We start from the raw sequence: 20,848 nt of genomic DNA on the forward strand, positions 1-20,848 counted from the left end.
CACTCCAGCCTGGGCGACAGAGTGAGACTGTCTCAAAAAAAAAAAAAAAAAAAAAGAGTCAATAGGCCCCATACAAGTCTAAATCTCAGCAAGGCAGTCATTAAATCTTAAAGCTCCAAAATACTCTCCCTTGACTCCATGTCCCACATCCAGGGCACAATGGTGCAATGGGTAGGCTCCCAAGGCCTTCAGTAGCTCTTCTCCTGTGGCTTTGCAGGCCGCAGCCCTTGTGGCTGATCTCACTGGTTGGAGTTCGGTGTCTGAGGCTTTCCCAGGTACAGGGTGCAAGCTGCCTGTGGAGCTACCATTCTGGGGTCTGGAGGGCAGTGGCCCACTTCTTATAGCTCCAATAGGCAGTGCCCCAGTGGGGACTCTGTGTGGGGACCCCAACCCCACGTTTCCCCTCAGCATTGTCCTATTAGAACTTCTCTGTAAGGGCTCTGCCCCTGTGGCAGGGTTCTGCCTGGGCACCCAGGCTTTCTCACACATCATCTGAAATCTATGTGGGAGCTGCCAAGCCTCCTTCACTCTTGTAATCTGTGTGCCCACAGGTTTAATACCACATGGAAGGCACCAAGGCTTATGGCTTGCATCCTCTGGACAGGCAGCCTTAGCTGTATCTGGGGTCCTTTGAGCCACAACTGACCTGTAGTACCCTGCTGGGATTCTTTCTCTGCCACATGGCCAGGCTGCAAATTTGCTGAATTTTAATGCTGTCTGCTTCCCTTTTGAATATAAGTTCTAACTTTAAGTCATTCCTTTCCTCCCATATCTGATCATAGGTTGTTACAAGGAGTCAGGCCACATCTTGAATGCTTTGCTGTTTAGAAATTTCTTCTGCCAGAGACCCTGACTTACCACTCTTAAGTTCAAACTTCCACAGATCCTTGGTACATGAACACAATGCAGTATTTCTTTGCTAGGGTATAACATGAGTGATGTTTATTCCAGTTCCCAATAACTTCCTCATTTCCATCTGAGACCTCACTAGGCTGGCCTTTACTGTCTATATTTCTATCAGTGTTTTGGTCACAACCATTTAACCAGTCTCTAAGAAGCTACAAATTTTCATCCTCTTTTTTTTTTTTTTTTTGAGACAGGGTCTTGCTGTGTCACCCGGGCTGTAGTGTAGGGGCATGATCATGGCTCACTGCAACCCCGACCTCCCAGCTCAAGTGATCTTCCCACCTCAGCCTCCTGAGTAGCTGGTACTACAGGTCCGTGCCACCATGTCTGGCTAATTTGTTATTTTTTTGTTGAGACAAGGTCTCACTATGTTGCTCAGGCTGGTCTCGAATTCCTGGCCTCAAGCAAGCGCTGGGGCTCCTGGTCCTCCTGTCTTCTACTGAGCCCTCCAAACTCTTCCAATCTCTGCCTGTTACCCAGTTCCAAAGTTGCTTCCACATTTTCAGGTATCTTTTTCAGCAATGCTCCGCTTCTTGGTACCAATTTTCTGCGTCAAGCTGTTCTTGCACTGCTATAAACAAATACCTGAGACTGGGTAATTTATAAAGAAAAGAAGTTTAATTGGCTTACAGATATGCAGACTATACAGGAAGCATGGTATTGCCATCTGCTCAGCTTCTGGTGAGGGCCTCAGGAAGCTAACAATCATGGCGGTAGGTGAAATGGGAGCAGACATGTCACATGGTGAGAGTAGGAGCAAGAGAGAGCAGAGAGGTGCCACACACTTTTAAACATCTAGATCTCACAATAAGTCATTATCGTGAGGACAGCATCAAGTCATTTATGAGGGAGCCACCCCCATGACCAAACCATCTCCCCCCAAGCCCCACCTCCAATGATGGGGATTACATTTCAGCATGAGATTTGGGGAGGAGAATCATCCAAAGTATATCAGAAGTGAAGTATTGAGAGTGGTACGAGTACAGAAAGAAGAAACAGGTTTATTTGTCTTTCCCCCCAACAGTTCTCTAGCACTAGCAGATGGATAAAAGGGCAGACAACAGATGAGACATTTGTAGGAGCTTCAGGAGAGTTCCTGCAAATTCTCCACTTTGACGCTGCAGGAGATGATTTCTCTGTGATTTCTGAATTTCTGGATTTATTGAAAGCTAGCAGCAGTCCTTTCTGACTCTACTCTCCCCTGGTCCCTTCCATCTGTTTTGTAAGCTCTTATTCCCTGTGTTAAATCTCTTCTTGCTTGAAATACCTAGAGTAGATTCTACTTTCCTGACTGAACCCTGACTAAACAATTAAGTTTAGTAAAGTGCTAGGCACTCAATAATAATTAGCTGTGACTAATGGGAATAGGAAAACTGAGAAGCATGTCTATTTACTTTCTTACCTCATCATATTTTCTTTTCTCATTTTCCAGTTGTTTAAGTAGGGCCTCTTGTTGCTGAATTCTGGATTGTTGCTGAGAACAGGTCATTTCCAGTAGATTTTCTTTATCTTGTAAGGTTCTCACTTGCCTGTGTAACTCATCTATGTTCTGATATAGGAGTTTCCTGAGGGCAATTAATGTACATTAAATCACACTATGAATTGCAAATGAAATTCAGACCTAAAATTTTATGGCATCACAAGGGATTTTTTTTTTTTTTGGTTCAATGAAGTAGGGTATGTGTCTATAAGCTAAAGGGACCAACACAGGGAACCTCTTTTGTGACAGAAGCTTTCCTTAGTTCTCTCACTCACTCATCAAAATGACCCTACGAGGAAAAAGTAATTGTCCTTATTTCAGAGATGAGGAAGTTGTGGTACAGAGAACAGTTAAGACAAGGTAGAGGTAGGGCTTGAATCCTGAATCCCGTATTCTTTCTTCCTTACTGCTTTACGAGTGGAGCCCTTCATCTTCTGGGTTCAAGGTAATGTTAGTTAAAAGCACTATTGATACTAATAAGCACACATTAACACTGCTATAAATGAATCATAAATGAACCTGCATTTTATGAGAAAAATTACCATTTTCCAAAAGAGGGCAAAGGAACTCTGAGAATTTTACCCCAAATATGGTACCCTAGTATACTAAATATTTTGAATGAAAGGCCCTTAGAGATCAGCAGATGCTAGAAGAGGCTTTTCCCTTATCTGCATGAAGACTGCACTTACCAAGGAGAATAATTATACCCATTGCCTTCCTGAAATTGCATTATTTATGGATCTTCAGAAAAGAAGATTGAGGAATATAACAACTCCTCCACAGACCTTTTCACAAGAAAACGACTATCTCTTAAACTCACTCAAATTCCCAGGAGAATAATTTATGAATTAATTTTTGTTTTCAGGGTCCCTTCATTCTCCCTAATGAGTTACTGTCCCTTGGAATTGTCTACATTCCTCATCTCCCTCTGCCCTGGAAACGGGTATATAAGCTTCTGCAACACACTCAGCTATTGGGTCATCACACTTGATTTTCCCCACCCCACGTTAATAAAATTGTGTTTGCTTTTTCTCCTATTAATCTGCCTTTTGTCAGTTGGCTTTTCAGAAAACCTTCAGAAGGGGAGGGGACATTTTTCCTTCACCCCTACAAGGGCCATTAACACTTTGCTCATTCAGTCTCATTATGAAACTGGCCCAACTGGCCCATAGAAATTATATTTATAGTTTTTTGAACAAATGTAGAAATGTACCCTCCCAGTCTTAAAACTTGAAATTTATATCTGAGTTCCTCCCTCAGGAGACTGACCCTCAGGCAAGCAACTAAAATTCACCAGATCATAGCATCCAGAAAATGAGATGCCTCATTCCTTATGATTGGTTCCTTACCCCTCACTAATTCCTGTTTTACATTGCTTCCCTGCTATAACCCCCCAAAGTTTAGTTGGTCAGGTAGATAGATTTGAGACTGATCTCCCATTCTCCTCAACTGTGGCACCCTAATAAAGCCTTCTTCCCTGGCAATACTCATTGCACTTCCCTGGCAATACTCATTGCACTAAGCAATGGGACCTAGACCAAATCCTTGGCATTTCAGTAATAGAGTACAGTTTGTGGAAAGAGTTTTCTGAGGATTTCAGACCGAGGTTCTCTGGACTTAGGAGATTCATCTCGAAGACTGTGATGATGATAATGAAATAGTACTGGTGGGCAAAAGTCTCACCTGCATGCTAGGGCAGTAAAATACTGACATTAGACAAATAAGTTTGCTTTGTCTAAATTCAGTATTCTGAGAAATCAACAGGTTATTGGGGGATGATTATATTTGAGACATGGGCTCACATCTCTCCACCTCTAGTTCTTCTCCTTATGTTTCTTGGATATAAGTGCAGACTCTCCAAGGACTGCTATAGCTAATTTTCTACCATTCACATCTACTTCTACAGCAATATCCTCTCTTTCATCTCTCCTTCATCTAATTAACTGTATATCTGCTATTATGGCCTACTTCTTTTTGGTTACACTCTCAATTTCCAAACTAAGAGAGAAGCCTTGGAACTAAAAGAGAAGTTTTGATCCACTGAAACTAAAAACACTTGAGTTATTGGCAGTAAAATTTGAGAGCTGAAAACTAGAATTGGAAAGTAGGAAGTTGGCTGGACATGGTGGCTCACACCTATAATCCCAGCACTTTGAGAGGCCAAGGTGGGAGGATTGCTTGAGCCCCAAAGTTCAAGAGCAGCCTGGGCAACATAGTGAGAACTTGTCTCTATAAAAAAATTTTTTTTTTAAATTAGACAGGCATGGTGGCATGCGCCTGTAGTCCCAGCTGCTCTGGAGGCTGAGGTGGGAGAAGTGCTTGAACCTGGGAGGTCAAGGCTGCAGTGAACTTTGATCACACAACTGCACTGCAGCCTGGGTGATAGAGTGAGACCCCCATCTCTACAAAAAGAAAAAAAGCAAAGTAGGAAGTCAAAATTAAAAGAGCAACTCATGAATATGTGAGAAGTTAATTGATACAGAGTTTGAAAAATAAAAGACTAACAAACCAGGTCTGCCAATGAATAAAATTAAGAAATTGGTGTATGGATAAGACTCCCTAAAAAAAAAAAAAAGACTCCCTGCATTCTCTGTAGCCTGAGCCTCTTTTAGTAGTCAGAGTGTTCTTTCTAAATTGCAAACTAATCATACAACTTCCTCTGCTCAAAATCCTATAGTGGCTCTCCATTACTCTTATTTTTATATATATTTTTCCTGTTCTTTGATTCAGGAACCCCATTACTCTTAAGGTAAACTCCAAACTGTTCACCATGGCTTGATAGGTTCTGCATGAGAAATGGGCACTGTGGCTCACAAGAGCTGGGCACTGTGGCTCATGAGGATCTGTAGCACTATGGCTCACACCTCCTAACACTGTGGGAGTCTGAGGCTGGGGGATCACCTGAGGCCAGGAGTTCTAAAACAACCTGAGCAACATAAGGAGATCCCTAATTTTTCTTTTTAATTAGCTGGGCATGTTGGGCATGCCTATAGTCCTAGCTACTGAGTAGGTGGAGGCAGGAGGATCACCTGAGCTCAGGAGTTCAGGGCTGCAGTGAGTCATGATTGTGCCACTGTATTCCAGCCTGGGCAACAGAGCAAGATCCCTGACTCTAAACAAACAAACAAACAAAAAACCTAAGGTTCTGCATGAGCTAGGCCTACCTCACCTTCCTCATCTCATTTTCTCACCACTGTCCCTAACCTTATTTTCTTTCAGCCAATGAACTTTTTCACTTCCTCAAAGTCATCCTCCACACTATTCTCTATTTAGCTTCTTGATACCAACTACTTCATTCTCAGCTTAAATCACTTTCTTTGAGGAAGTCTTTCTTAAGTTCCCTCACTCCATAGGTATCCGTGTTATGTACTATCATGGTAACCTAAACCTCCTTTAGTATAACTTACCACACTTCATCATACTTCATTGCAGTTGCAAAGTCTTATGTATAAAGTTATTTATGATAGCTTTATAATAGCAAAAAAGCCTAAAAGATATAAGTATTACATAAAGTATGATATATCTATGTAGCAGAATGTCACACAACTGTTTAAACTGATATTATGAAACCATAAATCAATAAGAAAAAGAGAGATGGAAAATTCCAAATATTTGGGATAAACAACACACTTCTAAATAATACATGAGTCAAAGAGGAGGTCTCAATAAATTAAAAATATTTTAAACTAAATGAAAATGAAATACAACTTACAAAATTTATAGGATACAACATAGCAGAAAACTTGTAGTATTACATGCATATATTATAAAGGAAGAAAATCTAAAATCAGTAATCTAAGCTTTCACCTTAGGAAACTAGAGAAAGAAGAACATTATAAGCCTAAAGCAAATAAATAGTAAAAATGAGAGTATTAGTCAATGGGATTGAAAACAATAAACAATAGAGAAAAATAAATGAAACCAAAAGTTTGTTCTTTGAAAAGATGAATAAAATAGATAAACCTCTAGCCTGGCTAACTAATAAATAGAGAAGACAAATATTAATAATATAAAAAATGTGGCCAGGCAAAATGGCTCACATATATAATCCTAGCACTTTGGGAGGGTGAGGCAGGAGTATCACTTGAATGCAGGAACTTGAGACCAGCCTGGGCAACACAGCAAAGCCCCATCTGTATTTTATAAATAAAACATTTTTTAAAAAAATATCAAAATGAAAGAGGGGCCACCACTGCTAACTCCATGGACATTAAAAGGATAATAAAGGAATATTATGAACAACTCTGCCTACAATATATGGACTTACAATATATGGACTGATTCTTTGAAAGACACAAACTATGAAAGCTCACACAAGAAGAAATAGATAATCCAAGTTGGCCTATATCTGTTAAAGAAATTGAATCAATCCAAACACTGCATGTTCTCACTCATAGGTGGGAACTGAGCAATGAGATCACTTGGACTGGGGAAGGGGAACATCACACACCGGGGCCTATCACGGGGCGGGGAGGGAGGAGGGATTGCATTGGGAGTTATACCTGATGTAAATGACGAGTTGATGGGTGCTGACGAGTTGATGGGTGCAGCACACCAACATGGCACAAGTATACATATGTAATAAACCTGCACGTTATGCACATGTACCCTAGAACTTAAAGTATAATTTAAAAAAAAATTAATTACCTTCCAAAAAATAAAGCAGTAGGCCCAGATGATTTCATGGTGAATTCTACCAAACATTTAAGAAAGAAATGATACCAATTCTCTGCAATCTCTTCCAAAAAAAATTGAAGGAGAGGGGACACTTCCTAAGTAATTTTTTGAGACAAACATTACCCTAACACCAAAACCAGATACAGATACTATGTGATAGGACAACCACAGACGAATACCTTCATGAACAGGTTCAAACTCAGTGTGGTCTGTTAAGTTCTACATGACTTAAGTCTAGCTTACCTTTCTAGCCTCATTTTCTTGCCACTTTCCTTGTCTCTAAGCATTTTGTTCTGGCCAAATGAACTTTTTTCATCTTACTGAGAAGATTGTGATGATAATGAGGACAATAGTAACAACAATAATGTTCAATATTACAATAACAACAACACTTTTTTTTTTTTTTTTTTGAGATGGAGTCTCGCCTGTTTAGCCTGCTCTGTTGCCCGGGTTGAAGTGCAGTAGCACGATCTTGGCTCACTGCAACCTCCACCTCCGGAGTTTAAGCAATTTTCTTGCCTCAGCCTCCCAAGTAGCTGGGGTTAATACGTGTCTGCCACCATGCTTGGCTAATTTTTGTATTTTTAGTAAAGATGGGGTTTCACCATGTTGGCCAGGCTGGTCTCAAACTCCTGACCTCAAGTGATCCACCCTCCTCAGCCTCCTAATGTGCTGGGATTACAGATGTGAGCCACTGGTGCCAGGCCTAATTTCAATTTAATAAAATTAACTATTGTTTAACAAATATATTTTTAATAGAGTAGCTTTGTAACATTTTGACTTGTCTAGTTTCCCAGAATTCCTTCTGTGTAAGTTTCTGGTTATAGTGGGCCACAGGAGATAATATTTGTGCAAGATTTAGAGAACAGAATTGAAACATTTTGGTTTTTCCAGGTAGAAGATTGGAGCAGGCACTTTTATAGTTTATAAACACTGCTGATATCTGCTGCTCACCTTGGCATGATGCAACAGCCAGGCCTACAACTGCTCCACCTTCCCTTGAATCCTCCTTCACTTTTCCATCTCCTGGGCCAGATGTCTATTTAGCTCCTTGATGAAGGGTGCCAGTTTCTCCTGTAGGATACCTACACTTTATCAAGGTTAGAGGCAGCAAGAACTGACATGGGTTCCAGTCCATCTTCATGGTTTCCACCTTGTTGCTCTCCCACTTTACATTCAGCTTCACTTCCTGATTGTTTGCCCTGCAGACTTCGAGCTCTAGCATAAGATGCAAAGATGACAGCCATATAGACTGCATAACCAGCACCCACAATTGCATAAGACCAAGTCCCTGTAATAAGGCTTTTATTAAATACATATTCCTAATGGTTCTATTTCCTGGGAGAAGTGCTTATTGTGTATCAGGATATATATTATGTCACTGAAATAGAAGAAACTGGGAAAAATCTAAACGTTCAACAATAAAGGATTTATTAAATAAATTGTGACATATCATTAAAATAATATTCTAGAAAAAAGTTTAATGTCAGATAAACAGATCATAATATTTTAAGTGAAAAAGTAGGTTACAATCTATTTAAATCAGGGTTACTTTCTTCTAGATTATGAAACAATATACACTATAGAGTCCCCTTTTGGTAGAAGAATTTCCCTATATATTTTATTCGCCTACACTTAGTTCAAATAGTGCACACATATTTCTTCTTAGCAAATCTTCACAAAAGATGTATAGAACTGGCATTATAATTCCCACTTTAGAGATAAGGACACTAAGCAAGAACAAACATCAAATTTATGGTGAAACTAAGGTGGAAGAATGCTGAAGTCATTGATGCTTTAATGAAAAGTTTAAAGAGACAATAGCCCAAAGAAATCAGCAGTTTACTAATGGATAAGTCGTTTTAAGAAAGGATGAAATGATGTTGAAGATGAGGCCCACAGTGGCAGACCATCCACACCAATTTACAAGGAAAAAAATTTTTTTGTAGTCTAATTGAAGGCTGATGATTAGCAGCAGAAATACTAGCCAATATCATAGATATCTCAATTGATTCAGCTTACCACAATTCTGACAGAGAAATTAAAGTTTAGCAAACTTTCCACTTGATGGGTGCCAAAACTGTTGCATTCAGATTAGCTACAGACAGGAGCAAAGCTTTCCATGGGACTTTTACACAAGTGGGATGAAGATCCTGAGGCATTTCTTTGAAGAATTGTAACAGGAGAAGAAACCTGACTTTACCAACATGATACTGAAGACAAAGCACAATCAAAGAAATGGCTACCAAGAGGAGGAAGCAGTCCAGTCACAGCAAAAGTGGACCAGTCAAGAGCAGAGGTCATGCCAACAGTTTTTGTGATGCTCAAAGGATTTTGCTTATTGACTTTCTAGAAAGCCAAATGATAACCTGCTTATTATGAGAGTGTTTTGAGAAAGGTAGCCAAAGCTTTATTTTAAAAAATGCCTGGGAAAGCTTCACCAGAGTCCTTCTCTACCATGACAATGCTCCTGCTCATTCCCCTCATCAAATAAGAGCAATTTTCCAAGAGTTTTGATGGGAAATTATTAGGCATCCACCTTACAGTCCTGATTTGGCTCCTTCTGACTTCCTTTTGTTTCCCAATCTTAAAAAATATTTAAAGGGCACCCATTTCTCTTTGGTTAATAATGTGTGAAAGACTGCAATGACATGGGTAAACTCCCAGGATTCTCACTGAGTTCTTTAGGGATGGACTAAATGGTGTGCATCATCACTTACAAAAGTGCCTTCACCTTGATGGAGCTTATGTTGAGAAATAAAGTTGTTTTTTGAGACAGGGTCTCATTCTGCAACCCAGTCTGGAGTGCGGTGTTTCGATTATGGTTCACTTGCAGACTCAAACTCCTGGGCTCAAGTGATCCTCCTGCCTCAGCCTCCTGAGTAGCTGGGATTACAGAAGTGCACTGTCATGCCTGGATAATTATTATTATTATTATTTTGGTAGAGATGAGGACTCACTATGTTGCTCAGGCTGGTCTCAAACTCCTGGGATCAGCATCCCAAAGTGCTGGGATTACAGGTGTGAGCCACTGCACCTGGCCAATATATTTTTTATTTTATCTTTCAATTCAGTTGTTCCACAAACTCTCTGAAGTTCCCTTGTACAAAATATCAACTTCGTTGTAGTTTGAATTTTGTCAGACTACGTGTCAGAGCAAATTCCAGAGTATTTCATAGGCAAGTCAGTCAAGAATATTTACTGTTACCACTAGGTGTGTCCCAGAACCAGAAGAAATAATCTCTGCCTTTAAAAATCTCACACTCTAGGGCCAGAGGTAAACTAGAAAATAAACAATTAGAATACAGTGTGGTAAGTGCAATACATCAGGAATTGTGTGTGGCTGGGTTTACTTCAGTGGGGACAGAGCAGAAATACTCTCTGATATTCTGTTAGAGTAAATTGATGTTGCTGTTAACTCAGTCATGGCTAAACCCACAGGAAACTGAGATCTCTGCTCCTCTTACCTCTTCTGTTGTTGTTCTTGATATTGTTGCTTTACTTTAGCTTCATTTTCTGTTGCTTCTTTTATCTTTTCCTGTAGCTGCTGCTTCTCTGAAATACAAGTGTCTGTGAGACAGACTTTATGAGCATGTTCTAATTTCTGCTGCAGGTCCAGAATCTTGAATGAAAAAAAGTTTACAAGTAAAGCATTAAGAAGAGTGTGATCTTTTTTCAAATTAGGGGAATAACACATAAATAGTAAACATAGCAGTGCTAACATATTAATCTGACCTGAAGTAAAAAGAGTAGCTAGATTTAATTTTAAAATAAATTGTTTAAATTTTGCAGTATGTAATGCATTCATATAATTCAATGTGTATGTATAAAAGAAGCTACAGGCCAAACATGCTGGTTCACACCTGTAATCCAAGAACTGTGGGAGGCCAAGCTGGGTGAATCGCTTAAGCCTCAGGAGTTCGAGACCAGCCTGGGCAACATGGTAAAACCCCATATCTACAAAAAAATACAAAAATTAGCTGGGCATGGTGGTGAGTACCTGCAGTCTCAGCTACTCAGGAGGCTGAGGTGGCGGAAATTACTTGAGCCCAGGGAAGCTGAGGCTACAGTGAGCCAATGATTGTGCCACTGTACTCCAGCCTGGGTGACAGAGTGACAGAGTGAGACCCAGTCTCAAAAAAAGAAGCTATATAGTGAAAAGTCTCCTTCCCATCCCTGTCCTACTTCCTCCAAATTTTCCTCCACCGAATAGGTAACCGTGGTTTTTAATTACTTATGTACCCCTCCAGAGATTTATTTATGCATATATAAACACATATTATATAGTTATCCCCCATACATATAAATTTTACACAAACGATGAATACTATACCATATATAATTAGGCACCTTACTTTTTTATAGCAATACACATTTGGTCATTTTTCCATATTATATGCACATATTGAGTTGTCTTCTGTTTCATAGTTGCATACCACTCCACTGTAAGGGTATACCATAACTTATTTAACCAGTGCCCTACTGGTGAACATTTAAGCTGATTCCAATCTTTTGCTATTATAGACAATACTATTACAAACAATGTCTGCAGATTAAATTATGAGGTGTAGATTTACTAGGGCAAAGCTTATGAGCATTTGCTTGTTTGATAGATGATGCCAAACTGCCTCCAGAGGTATTAGACCAATTTATACTCCCAACAGCATTGTGTGAGTGCACCTAGTTTCTCCACAGTGTGGCTAGATTCATGAATAACACTGCAAAACAAAATAGAAGTCTCTTATAAACCAAGCACCTATTGGCATATTGCTTAGCATCAATAATAGGTTTTTTAATGCTCTGGCAGAACTAAAAATATGATTTATGAATTTGAAAGAGAGACCCTATATTTTAGAGTTTATATGCTAGATTTAACATATCATTTAAAACATTTTTTTCTTGCCTTTTTCATGTAGCAGCAAAAAAACCCCACTTTTTTAAAAGATAAATTTCCTTTACACTTATTTACTTATTTTTATAAATGCTTGTGTCACCTTAAATTGTGCCTGGTACATAGTAGGTGCTCAGTAAATATTTGTTGACTGAATAGATTTCAGCAGGGTAGCTATTATCCCTCTAACGTATTTCTGACCCAACAAGGAATCCTTTAGAATGGCTTGGCATCACATTCCCCATAATTTTCTGTGAATGCCAGTGGGTGGCACTTGTTTTCTAAGAGAGGGGCTTTCTGCATCAACCCAACCCCCTGCACCTAGGTCTCTGCATAGCCCATGCAGCATGAGAGAGGAGAAGATGCAGAATGATTCAAGGGGAATGGCAGTAGGCAGTCAGCCATCTGAGGCCAGTTCAAGTTCCTTGGAATGTTCTATTTAGTTCTGTCTAGGGAGAATTCTTACTTAAGGAATTCGGTACTAATTCCACAGACAAAAGCATCACCTCATTGGCTTCTCTGTCAAGGATACATCCAAACTTCTGAACCTGCCACATAATTTAAGAAAGGGAACATTTCCAATACTTTTGAAGCCCATTCTGTGACCCTCTTTGATTATCCCTCTTCCCTCCCCACCAGAGAAAACCAATATACTGAATTTTGTGTTAATCACATCCTTGCTGTTTCTTTTTAATAATCTCTCTCTATATATATGAGATTTTTTTTTTTTTGAGATGGGGTGTTGCTATATCGCCCAGGTGATCCTCCTGCCTTAGCCTTCAGAGTAGCTAGTACTACATGCATGCGCTACTATGCCCAGCTAACTTATTTATTTTTGTAGAGATAGGGTCTCACTATGTTGCTCAGGTCTCACTATGTTGCTCCCTCTCCCTCCCTTCCTTCCCTCCCTCCCTCCCTCCCTCCTTCCTTCCTTCCCTCTCTCTCTTTTTGAGACAGAGTTTCACTCTTGTCACCCAGGCTGGAGTGCAATGGTGTGATCTCAGCTCACTGCAACCTCTCACTCCCAGGTTCAAACAATTCTCCTGCCTCAGCCTCCGGAGTAGCTGGGATTCAAGGCGTGTGCCACCACACCTGGCTAATTTTTGTATTATTAGTAGAGGCGGGGTTTCACCATGTTGTCCAGGCTGGTCTCAAACTCCTGACCTCAGGTGATCCACCCACCTTGGCCTCCCAAAGTGCTGGGATTACAGGTGTGAGCCACTGTGTCTGGCCATTCACCTCTCCTGGTCATTCGCCTTGCCTCGCCTCTCCTTTCCTCCCTTAAAAATAAGTTAATTCAGCCAGTCTTAGTTTAATTCTTTAACTTAGATTTTTTAAGTTTAATTCAGATTGCTGTCATCACTTTTTGATGTTTGCTTCATATTGTATGGTTTGACGAAATTATTTTTTAATCCAATTTAATTCTCAAACTTGCACATCAAAATGTACAACTGTTACATACTACTGCCACCTAGTGTTGGGCAATCTAAAATGAAGTGACAATATTTCAAAATGGTTCATTTCACAACACAAATCCCCCTACAAAATTACAAAATATGTTTGATGTGATGAATACAATAATTACCCTGATATGATCTCTATACATCATATCTATTTAAACATCACTATGTACCCCATGAACATGTACAATTGTTTGTCAATGAAAAAAAAACAAAATTAAAACAAAATTTACATTAACAGCCAATTCAAATGAAAGAATAAGTGTTCTCAAATGTGAAAATATAAAACAAAAGCCATATGGGATCATCCAGTTCTTTAAGTTCATGTTATAGCTTTAATACAACTGACCTTTTTAAGTCCATGAAGTTTTTTACAAATACACAAGAATCCCTAAAATTGTAGGAACAGGTGAAATCAAAACAGAAGCAGAAGAAAACATAGGAGAGAAAAAAAATCTCAGAATTCTATCAAGTCTGCAACATATTTATTTCTTAAAATCCTCAGGGAAATAAGATTTCAGTAGTGGTATTCAGTGTATGCTATTTATTAAGCATGAGGATAATTACCTTTTCCTCTGCATCAGCAACTTTAGATTTCTCCTGAGCCAGCTTTTCCTGTAGGTTGTTCTGTGATTTAATGCTCTGAGTCTGTTTAAGTACTTCCAACTCCAGTTCCTTGATTTTCTGCTGACACTGCTTACACTCTGCTGTGAGTGAAGAGCACATCTTTGTACTCTCTAATAACTTCTGTTGGGCATGCTTTAGCTCAATCTTTATCTAGAGGTAGAGAATAAGTAAGAGTAATACAAATAAGTGTGGAATGAACGTGAACTAGAATAAGCAGCTTTCAAAAGAGTATAGTCCCCTTAAAGCCAACAGATACCAGTGTCACATGGCTGAGTACCTCTTTAGAGCTGCCATGTGTTAGTAAGAGGTTCCAAAGTTTAGTCAGACAGCAGCTAGACCAAGGAATTTTCCTGAGTTTCTATATATGCATGGTCTAAATGTTTTCCATCCTTTCTTCAATCTAGTCCAAACTGGCTTTCATCCCCACTACCCCAGTGAAACTTTCTGCCAAGGGTACTAACTCTTCATTGCCAAAATAAATCCAATGGACAAGTGACTTCTCAGTAGCATTCTGTGATACCAAACTTTGCTGGTTTTCACTTAGCTCTCTGCTGTTCTTTCTTGGTCTTCTTTGTAGACTCTTCCAATGCTACCCAACATGTATTATTGGACTCTTCTAGGCCTAGAAAGTGGATGATTTGCTATCCATTTCTATAATTTGAAATGCCATTTTATGCCAATACTTGCCAAAATGAAACTCCTTGATTCTGCCCATATCTCCAAAGTCTTTTTTTCTCTCTTTTCCCAATTTCAGTAAATAATGCCACCATCCAAACTTTTGTGCAGGTCAGTAATCCCCGAGTCTTCCTTTTCCATTATGAACCAATTCCAATCATTTAGCACATGCTGTCACTCTATCCCCACAATACACCTTGCATTAATCTATTTGTGTCATTTTTTTTGGCACTAACCTAGTCTGGGGCATCATCTCTAGCCTGGGCTATAGCAACTGCCTCTGCACTGGTGCTACCACTTCCATTTTTACTCTCTTCTAATCTATCCTCTAACCCGGTGGCCAAATTTTCTTTTAAAAACACAAATTGAACTACCTGACAACCCTGCTTAGAATCTTTCAGTGGTCCCTCACTCCAGATCCCACCAGCTTGCCTGGCTTTGTACGCTCTGGCCCTTGTCTATCTCTTTAAATCCATCTTGTTATTTCTCCTTCTCCCACTGTACCTCCTGTCACATTGGTTTGTATTAAGAGTTTCCAATACACCAAACTTTTTCCACACCTCCCTCTGCCAGAAGTGCTTTCCCTTTTCCCTTCTCATTGTATGGTTGCCTGCTTATTCTTCAGGTCTTAGCTTAAATGTCACTTTGCAGGGGGCAATTTTCAGAATCATTTAATCTGAAATGTCCTTACTCATCACTGTACCACATTTGCTTCCTTCATCAAACATATCATGATGTATAATTAAGTATGCATTTATATACCTGTTTATGTCCCCTTTCCCCACTTTAAATTCCAAGAAAGCAGAGATTGGGTTTTTAATTCATTTCTTAATACCAAGGCCTATGAAAGAACCAGAGAGTAGGTGATTAATCAATTATTTACTGAGCAAGTAAATGAATGATATTCTAAAAAACATCAGAATGTAGTGAATGTATACACTGGGCAGGGAAGGCTCATAGACAAAAGTGGTGAGAGAGAATTTACTTTGTTTTAATGGTAAATAGAATTCCCTGGTCTCAAAGCTTTTCAACTGAATTAATAGGGATGATAGCTATAATGTCCTTCATCTGTGCTTTCTCTATATTAACCAATCAGATTATATAAAGTGAATCTAAAAGTTAATTGTGTTCAACCTCTTTGAGCATCAGTTTCTTCATCTGTAATATGGGGATAATAACTAGTTACCTCATAGGATAGTTGTGAGGCGGCATTAAATGAGACAAAGCAATTAAAGCCTCAAGAATAGAGCCAGACACATAGGAAACACCTAACAAAAGTTAAGTGTTCCTATTCAATAATTATTTTTAGACTATCTGCTGCATTTGAAATACAGAGCTGAGGCATATACTAATATTACTACTTGACATTTGTTAGGCTTTCACATCTATGAAGTGGCTGGGATTGGTATTTTAGCCCATTTTAGAGATAAAAAACTGAATCTTAAATAGTTACCAGATGATAGAACCAAGGTCTGAATATAGACTTTCTGATTCTAATTCAGTACTCTACACTACATTTACTCTACACTGTGAAATACATGTATTTATTATTTCTCTAAAAAGAATACGTCAGAGTGGATCAACAAGCTAAAATTTGGCTCTTTGAAAAGTCTAATAAAATAAATACACTTCTAGTGAGACTGATCAAAGGAAAAGCAACAAGACAAAGGTAACTAGTATTATAAAAGTGAAACGCCCTCATTATATACTTTTCTTCTTCTTTTTAAAAGCTACCCTTTGTAAAAATATATATAACTTAGAAAGCACAATTAAAAATATAAAAAAGAGTAATAACATTTCTGTAAAATTAAATAAAGTTCACAAATTATGGATCATTTAGAAAAATAAATATAAACAAATAGGCCAAGAACAAGAACGACTCTCCATAAGCTATTCAATGAAAATGAACTAGAAATGAAAACCTACCAAAAGAAAACAAAACAGAAACTTTAGATGTCATTTGCAGTAAATTTGAGAAGAAACATTGTCAACCTCACAAACACTATTTCCAACAGACAGAAAAAGAGGGGTACATTACCATATTTATTAAGAGGCAGGATAGCCTTGATATCCAAAAAACTGACAGGGCATGCCAAGGAAGGGACAGACTATACTCACTCATTAGAAAGTTACAAAAAGTCCCAAAGACTAATTAGCAAGCACAAACTAGGCACTAGGGTAAGGAAAAAAGGAAAGAAATTATTGAGAAGTCAGGTTTACCCAGAAATGCAAAATCGGATTAACATAGAAATCAAAGGTAAGTCAGCATATTTATTACAAATAGAAATTATTTAAAAACCTTCTCAAAAATTCAGAAAAATTTTATGAAATTCAACATAGATTGGTCATAAAACAATGAACAACTAAAGTCAGAAAAGCAATTCCTTTAAGGTTAAATAGTAGAATCAATTTTTATTCATAATTTGGATAAAATATCTATTTTTAAAAAGCAATAAAAACATACTAAATGGTGAAATTTGAGAGCTTTTCCTTTGAGACTGGGAATTAGAAAAGGATGCCTACTGTCACCAGTTCTATTCAGCACTGTGCTAGCCAGTAAACAGAACAAGAAAAAAGAATGAAGGGTTTAACATATGGAAAGGAAGAAAGAAAATTGTCTTTAAATGATATGATTACTTGCTAGAAAATCCAAAATAACATATACATACATTGTAAGAATAAAAAAGTATGGGAAAGTTTTTATTAGAAAATGATTAAGTGAATTTTTATACATTGGGAAATAATTAGAAAATGAACATTTTTAAAGTTACCATTTATAATAGTATGGAAAATATCAGCACCTGTGAATATGTCTAACAAAAGATATTGTCCACAGCCTGTGTGACAGAGTGGAACTCCATCTCAAAAACAAATAAATAAATACATACATATAAGAACATTTAAATATTGAGAGAAATTAAAAACCTAAATACACACACTCTCTTCTTAAATTAGAGGATTCAGTCTTGCAAAGATTTAAATTCTGCCCAAATTGGCCTATAGAGTCAATGTAATTCCAAGTGAAATCCCAAAGGGTTGTGTGTCAATATACATGTGTTCTACGTGAGTTCATGTGAGTATTTGTGTTTAGCTTAACAAACTGATTATAAAACTTATATAGGAACCCCAAAGTCCAGGAATAGCCCAGATATCCCAGAAAAGAAGAACAAGGTAAAAAGACTTGCTCTATCAAATGTTAATATTTATATAAAGCTAAAATAATCACGATAGCATAGTATTGGCACAAGAGCAGACAAATAAACAATGGAGCAGAATAGGGAGCTCAAAAATATACCACAATAGGCTGGGCACGGTGGCTCACGCCTGTAATCCCACACTTTGGGAGGCTGAGGTGGGCAGATCACCTGAGGTCAGGAGTTCGAGGCCAGCCTGGCCAATATGGTGAAACCCCATATCTACTAAAAGTACAAAAAAATTAGCCAGGCATAGTGGTGTGTGCCTGTAATCCCAGCTATTTGGGAAGCCGAGGCAGAAGAACTGCTTGAACCCAGGAGGCAGATGTTGCAGTGGGCCAAGATCATGCCACTGTACTCCAGCCTGTGTGACAGAGTGGAACTCCATCTCAAAAACAAATAAATAAATACATACATAAATAAATGTTAATGTAGAATAGCTTTATGACTTTGAAGTAGTAAGATATTTATTAAATCAGACCCCAAAATCACTAGTTATAATGAAAAATAATGATTATTAAAATTCAAAACTTTGATTCATCAAAAGATATATAAGGAGAATGAAAATGCAAGTCACAGAGTCAATGTTTCTAATACATACCTGATAAAGGGTTAATGTATTTTAAAAGCCTCTATAAATTAACGAAAAAATTAAAATGAGAGAAACCCCAAATAAATATGAACAAAATCTTGAACAAGCACTTCACAAAATAGAAATTCAAATGCTAATTAAATGTATAAAAAGCTGCTCAAACTTGTTTGCAAACAGGCAAATGCACACTAAAACCACAAGGAACTACTGCTATACATGTATACTAGGTTTGCAAAAATTTTAACGTCTGACAGTTCCAAGAGTTGGTGAGGATGTAGAGCAATGGGAACCTTCAGACACTGTTGGTAGAAGACTTTAGAAGGAGTTGAGGTAATACATATCCTATGATGAAATAATTCCACTCCCAATCTCTTCCTAGAGGAGTGTGTACTTATGGACATCAGGACACATGTGCATGAATGTTCATTGCAGCACTCTTTAAAAAGTAGAAACATTACTTAGTTCTATTCATATATCTTGCTACTCAGGAAAGAATCTGATATTCATTGACTGAACATATCTGAAATAATGTGCTGTTATACCCTCTGTTCAAAGGCAAAGCTCTTTCAGTAAAAGCTGCTCAAGTATGTAGAGTGCTTAGCTTATGAAACTTCATTTCCTCATTTTGCATTAATTTTTGAAGACCAGAAATGCCATTTCCAAAAATGTTAGTGGACACATAAAATGATCAAAGCTTTGTTAAACAGAATGAAATGAATGTATGTAGAAATAAAGAAATTAACCCCGGCCAGGCGTGGTGGCTCACGCCTGTAATCCCAGCACTTTGGGAGGCCGAGGTGGGCGGATCACGAGGTCAGGAGTTCGAGACCATCCTGGCTAACATGGTAAAACCCCGTCTCTACTAAAAAATACAAAAAATTAGCCGGGCACAGTGGCAGGTGCCTGTAGTCCCAGCTACACGGGAGGCTGAGGCAGGAGAATGGCATGAACCTGGGAGGTGGAGCTTGCAGCGAGCAGAGATCACACCACTGCACTCCAGCCTGGGCCACAGAGCCAGACTCCGTCTAAAAAAAAAAAAAAAAAGAAATTAAACCCTAAGGGCAAAATGCCTTAATATCATTGGTGGATCAATGTAGGTCAACAGGAAAAAATGTAATAAGCTTATCTCATTGATGTTACCAAAAAAATTCTCAATCAAGTTTTAATACACTTCCTATTTTTCCAGTAAAAACCCATTTCCCACCTTGCCATTCTAAAACAGCTCACCTTCTGTCTCATTTTTTTTTCTCATTTTATTTTGGAGGGTTGGTACAACTTTTGAAATTTCAATAAGAACAAATCTATTAGCTGTTGATGTCTTCTCAAAAGGCACTCTAACCTTTTAGAAAGTCTGGAAGTTTCATTTTTCAAGAATAATCTTATTATGAAAAAAGTAAGACACAGACAATGAATAGATGAGAAACAAATCAAAGAAAAAGAAGAAATCAAGTGTTCTGGAATATTTGGTAAATTGAATTTGTTCAAGATTAAGAAACCTAAACTTCTCATTGTAAATAGAAAGGGTACAAGTCCTTTCATAATATATTGTCTATTTACTCTTGGGCCTGTGATCAAAGAGTCAACACTTAGGGTTTTGGTGATGCTGGTAATGATGAAATAAGACAACACTGGGATAAACACTGTGACGGCCAATGACCTATGCATCCAAGGCAGCTTCCTCAGCTTCAAGTTGGGACAGTCAAGCACCAAGAAGAGGATCTACAACAACGTCTTGGTATTGGTGGTAACAGAGCAGCAATCTGCCTGAGGCTCTGCAAGCCTATAACATTCTTTTTAACATCCCCAAGCTGGAAACATGTAAAATGTCCATAAGCCATAGAAAAAATAAATAACGTATGGCTTTTTTTTTTTTTTTACAATAGAATACTAATATTGCAAAGAAAATGAATGAGCAATGGCTATACACTGTAACATGAATGAATCTTGCAGACAAAGTTATAAGGCAAACACAAGGTATAAATACTGATTGTATTTTTGAAATAGGAAAAATAGGGAAGACAACTATATTGTGTGGGATTATAAATAGTTGATGAAACTATAAAGTAAAGCAAGAGAGTTATTACCAAAATTAGTGGTTACTACTGGGGTGGTAAGGTGACGGGATTAGGATGGGGACAAGGCATGCAGGGGCCACTAGTGTGCTGGCATTATTCTATTTCTTGTCCTGGGTAATGTTTAGATGTCTATTCACTTTATGACAATTAGGTAAACTGTATGTTTTATGCATTTTCTAAGTGTTATATTTTATAATACAATGATTTAAAAGGAATAAATTAGTATTTTGGTTTTTTTTTTAAAAGAAAAGTGATATTTTAATTTTTATTT

The 20,848-nt window shown here is 38.1% G+C and overlaps 1 protein-coding gene and 1 long non-coding RNA gene across 2 annotated transcripts in view; one reads left to right on the plus strand and one right to left on the minus strand.

The window, feature by feature from the left end:
- The window catches only part of LOC108530379 (uncharacterized), a 131,775-nt gene that overhangs the window by 90,296 nt on the left and 20,631 nt on the right, over positions 1-20,848 (plus strand). The window lies entirely within an intron of this gene.
- CCDC30 (coiled-coil domain containing 30) overlaps positions 1-20,848 on the minus strand; it is a 126,509-nt gene that overhangs the window by 67,953 nt on the left and 37,708 nt on the right. The window contains 3 exon segments of the mRNA XM_017873228.1: positions 2,309-2,471; positions 10,531-10,685; positions 13,982-14,191. Coding sequence (XP_017728717.1) covers positions 2,309-2,471; positions 10,531-10,685; positions 13,982-14,191 — 528 coding nt within the window.

This window comes from Rhinopithecus bieti, unplaced genomic scaffold, assembly GCF_001698545.2.
Source record: "Rhinopithecus bieti isolate Rb0 unplaced genomic scaffold, ASM169854v2 scaffold_6907, whole genome shotgun sequence".
Classification (NCBI taxonomy): domain Eukaryota; kingdom Metazoa; phylum Chordata; class Mammalia; order Primates; family Cercopithecidae; genus Rhinopithecus; species Rhinopithecus bieti.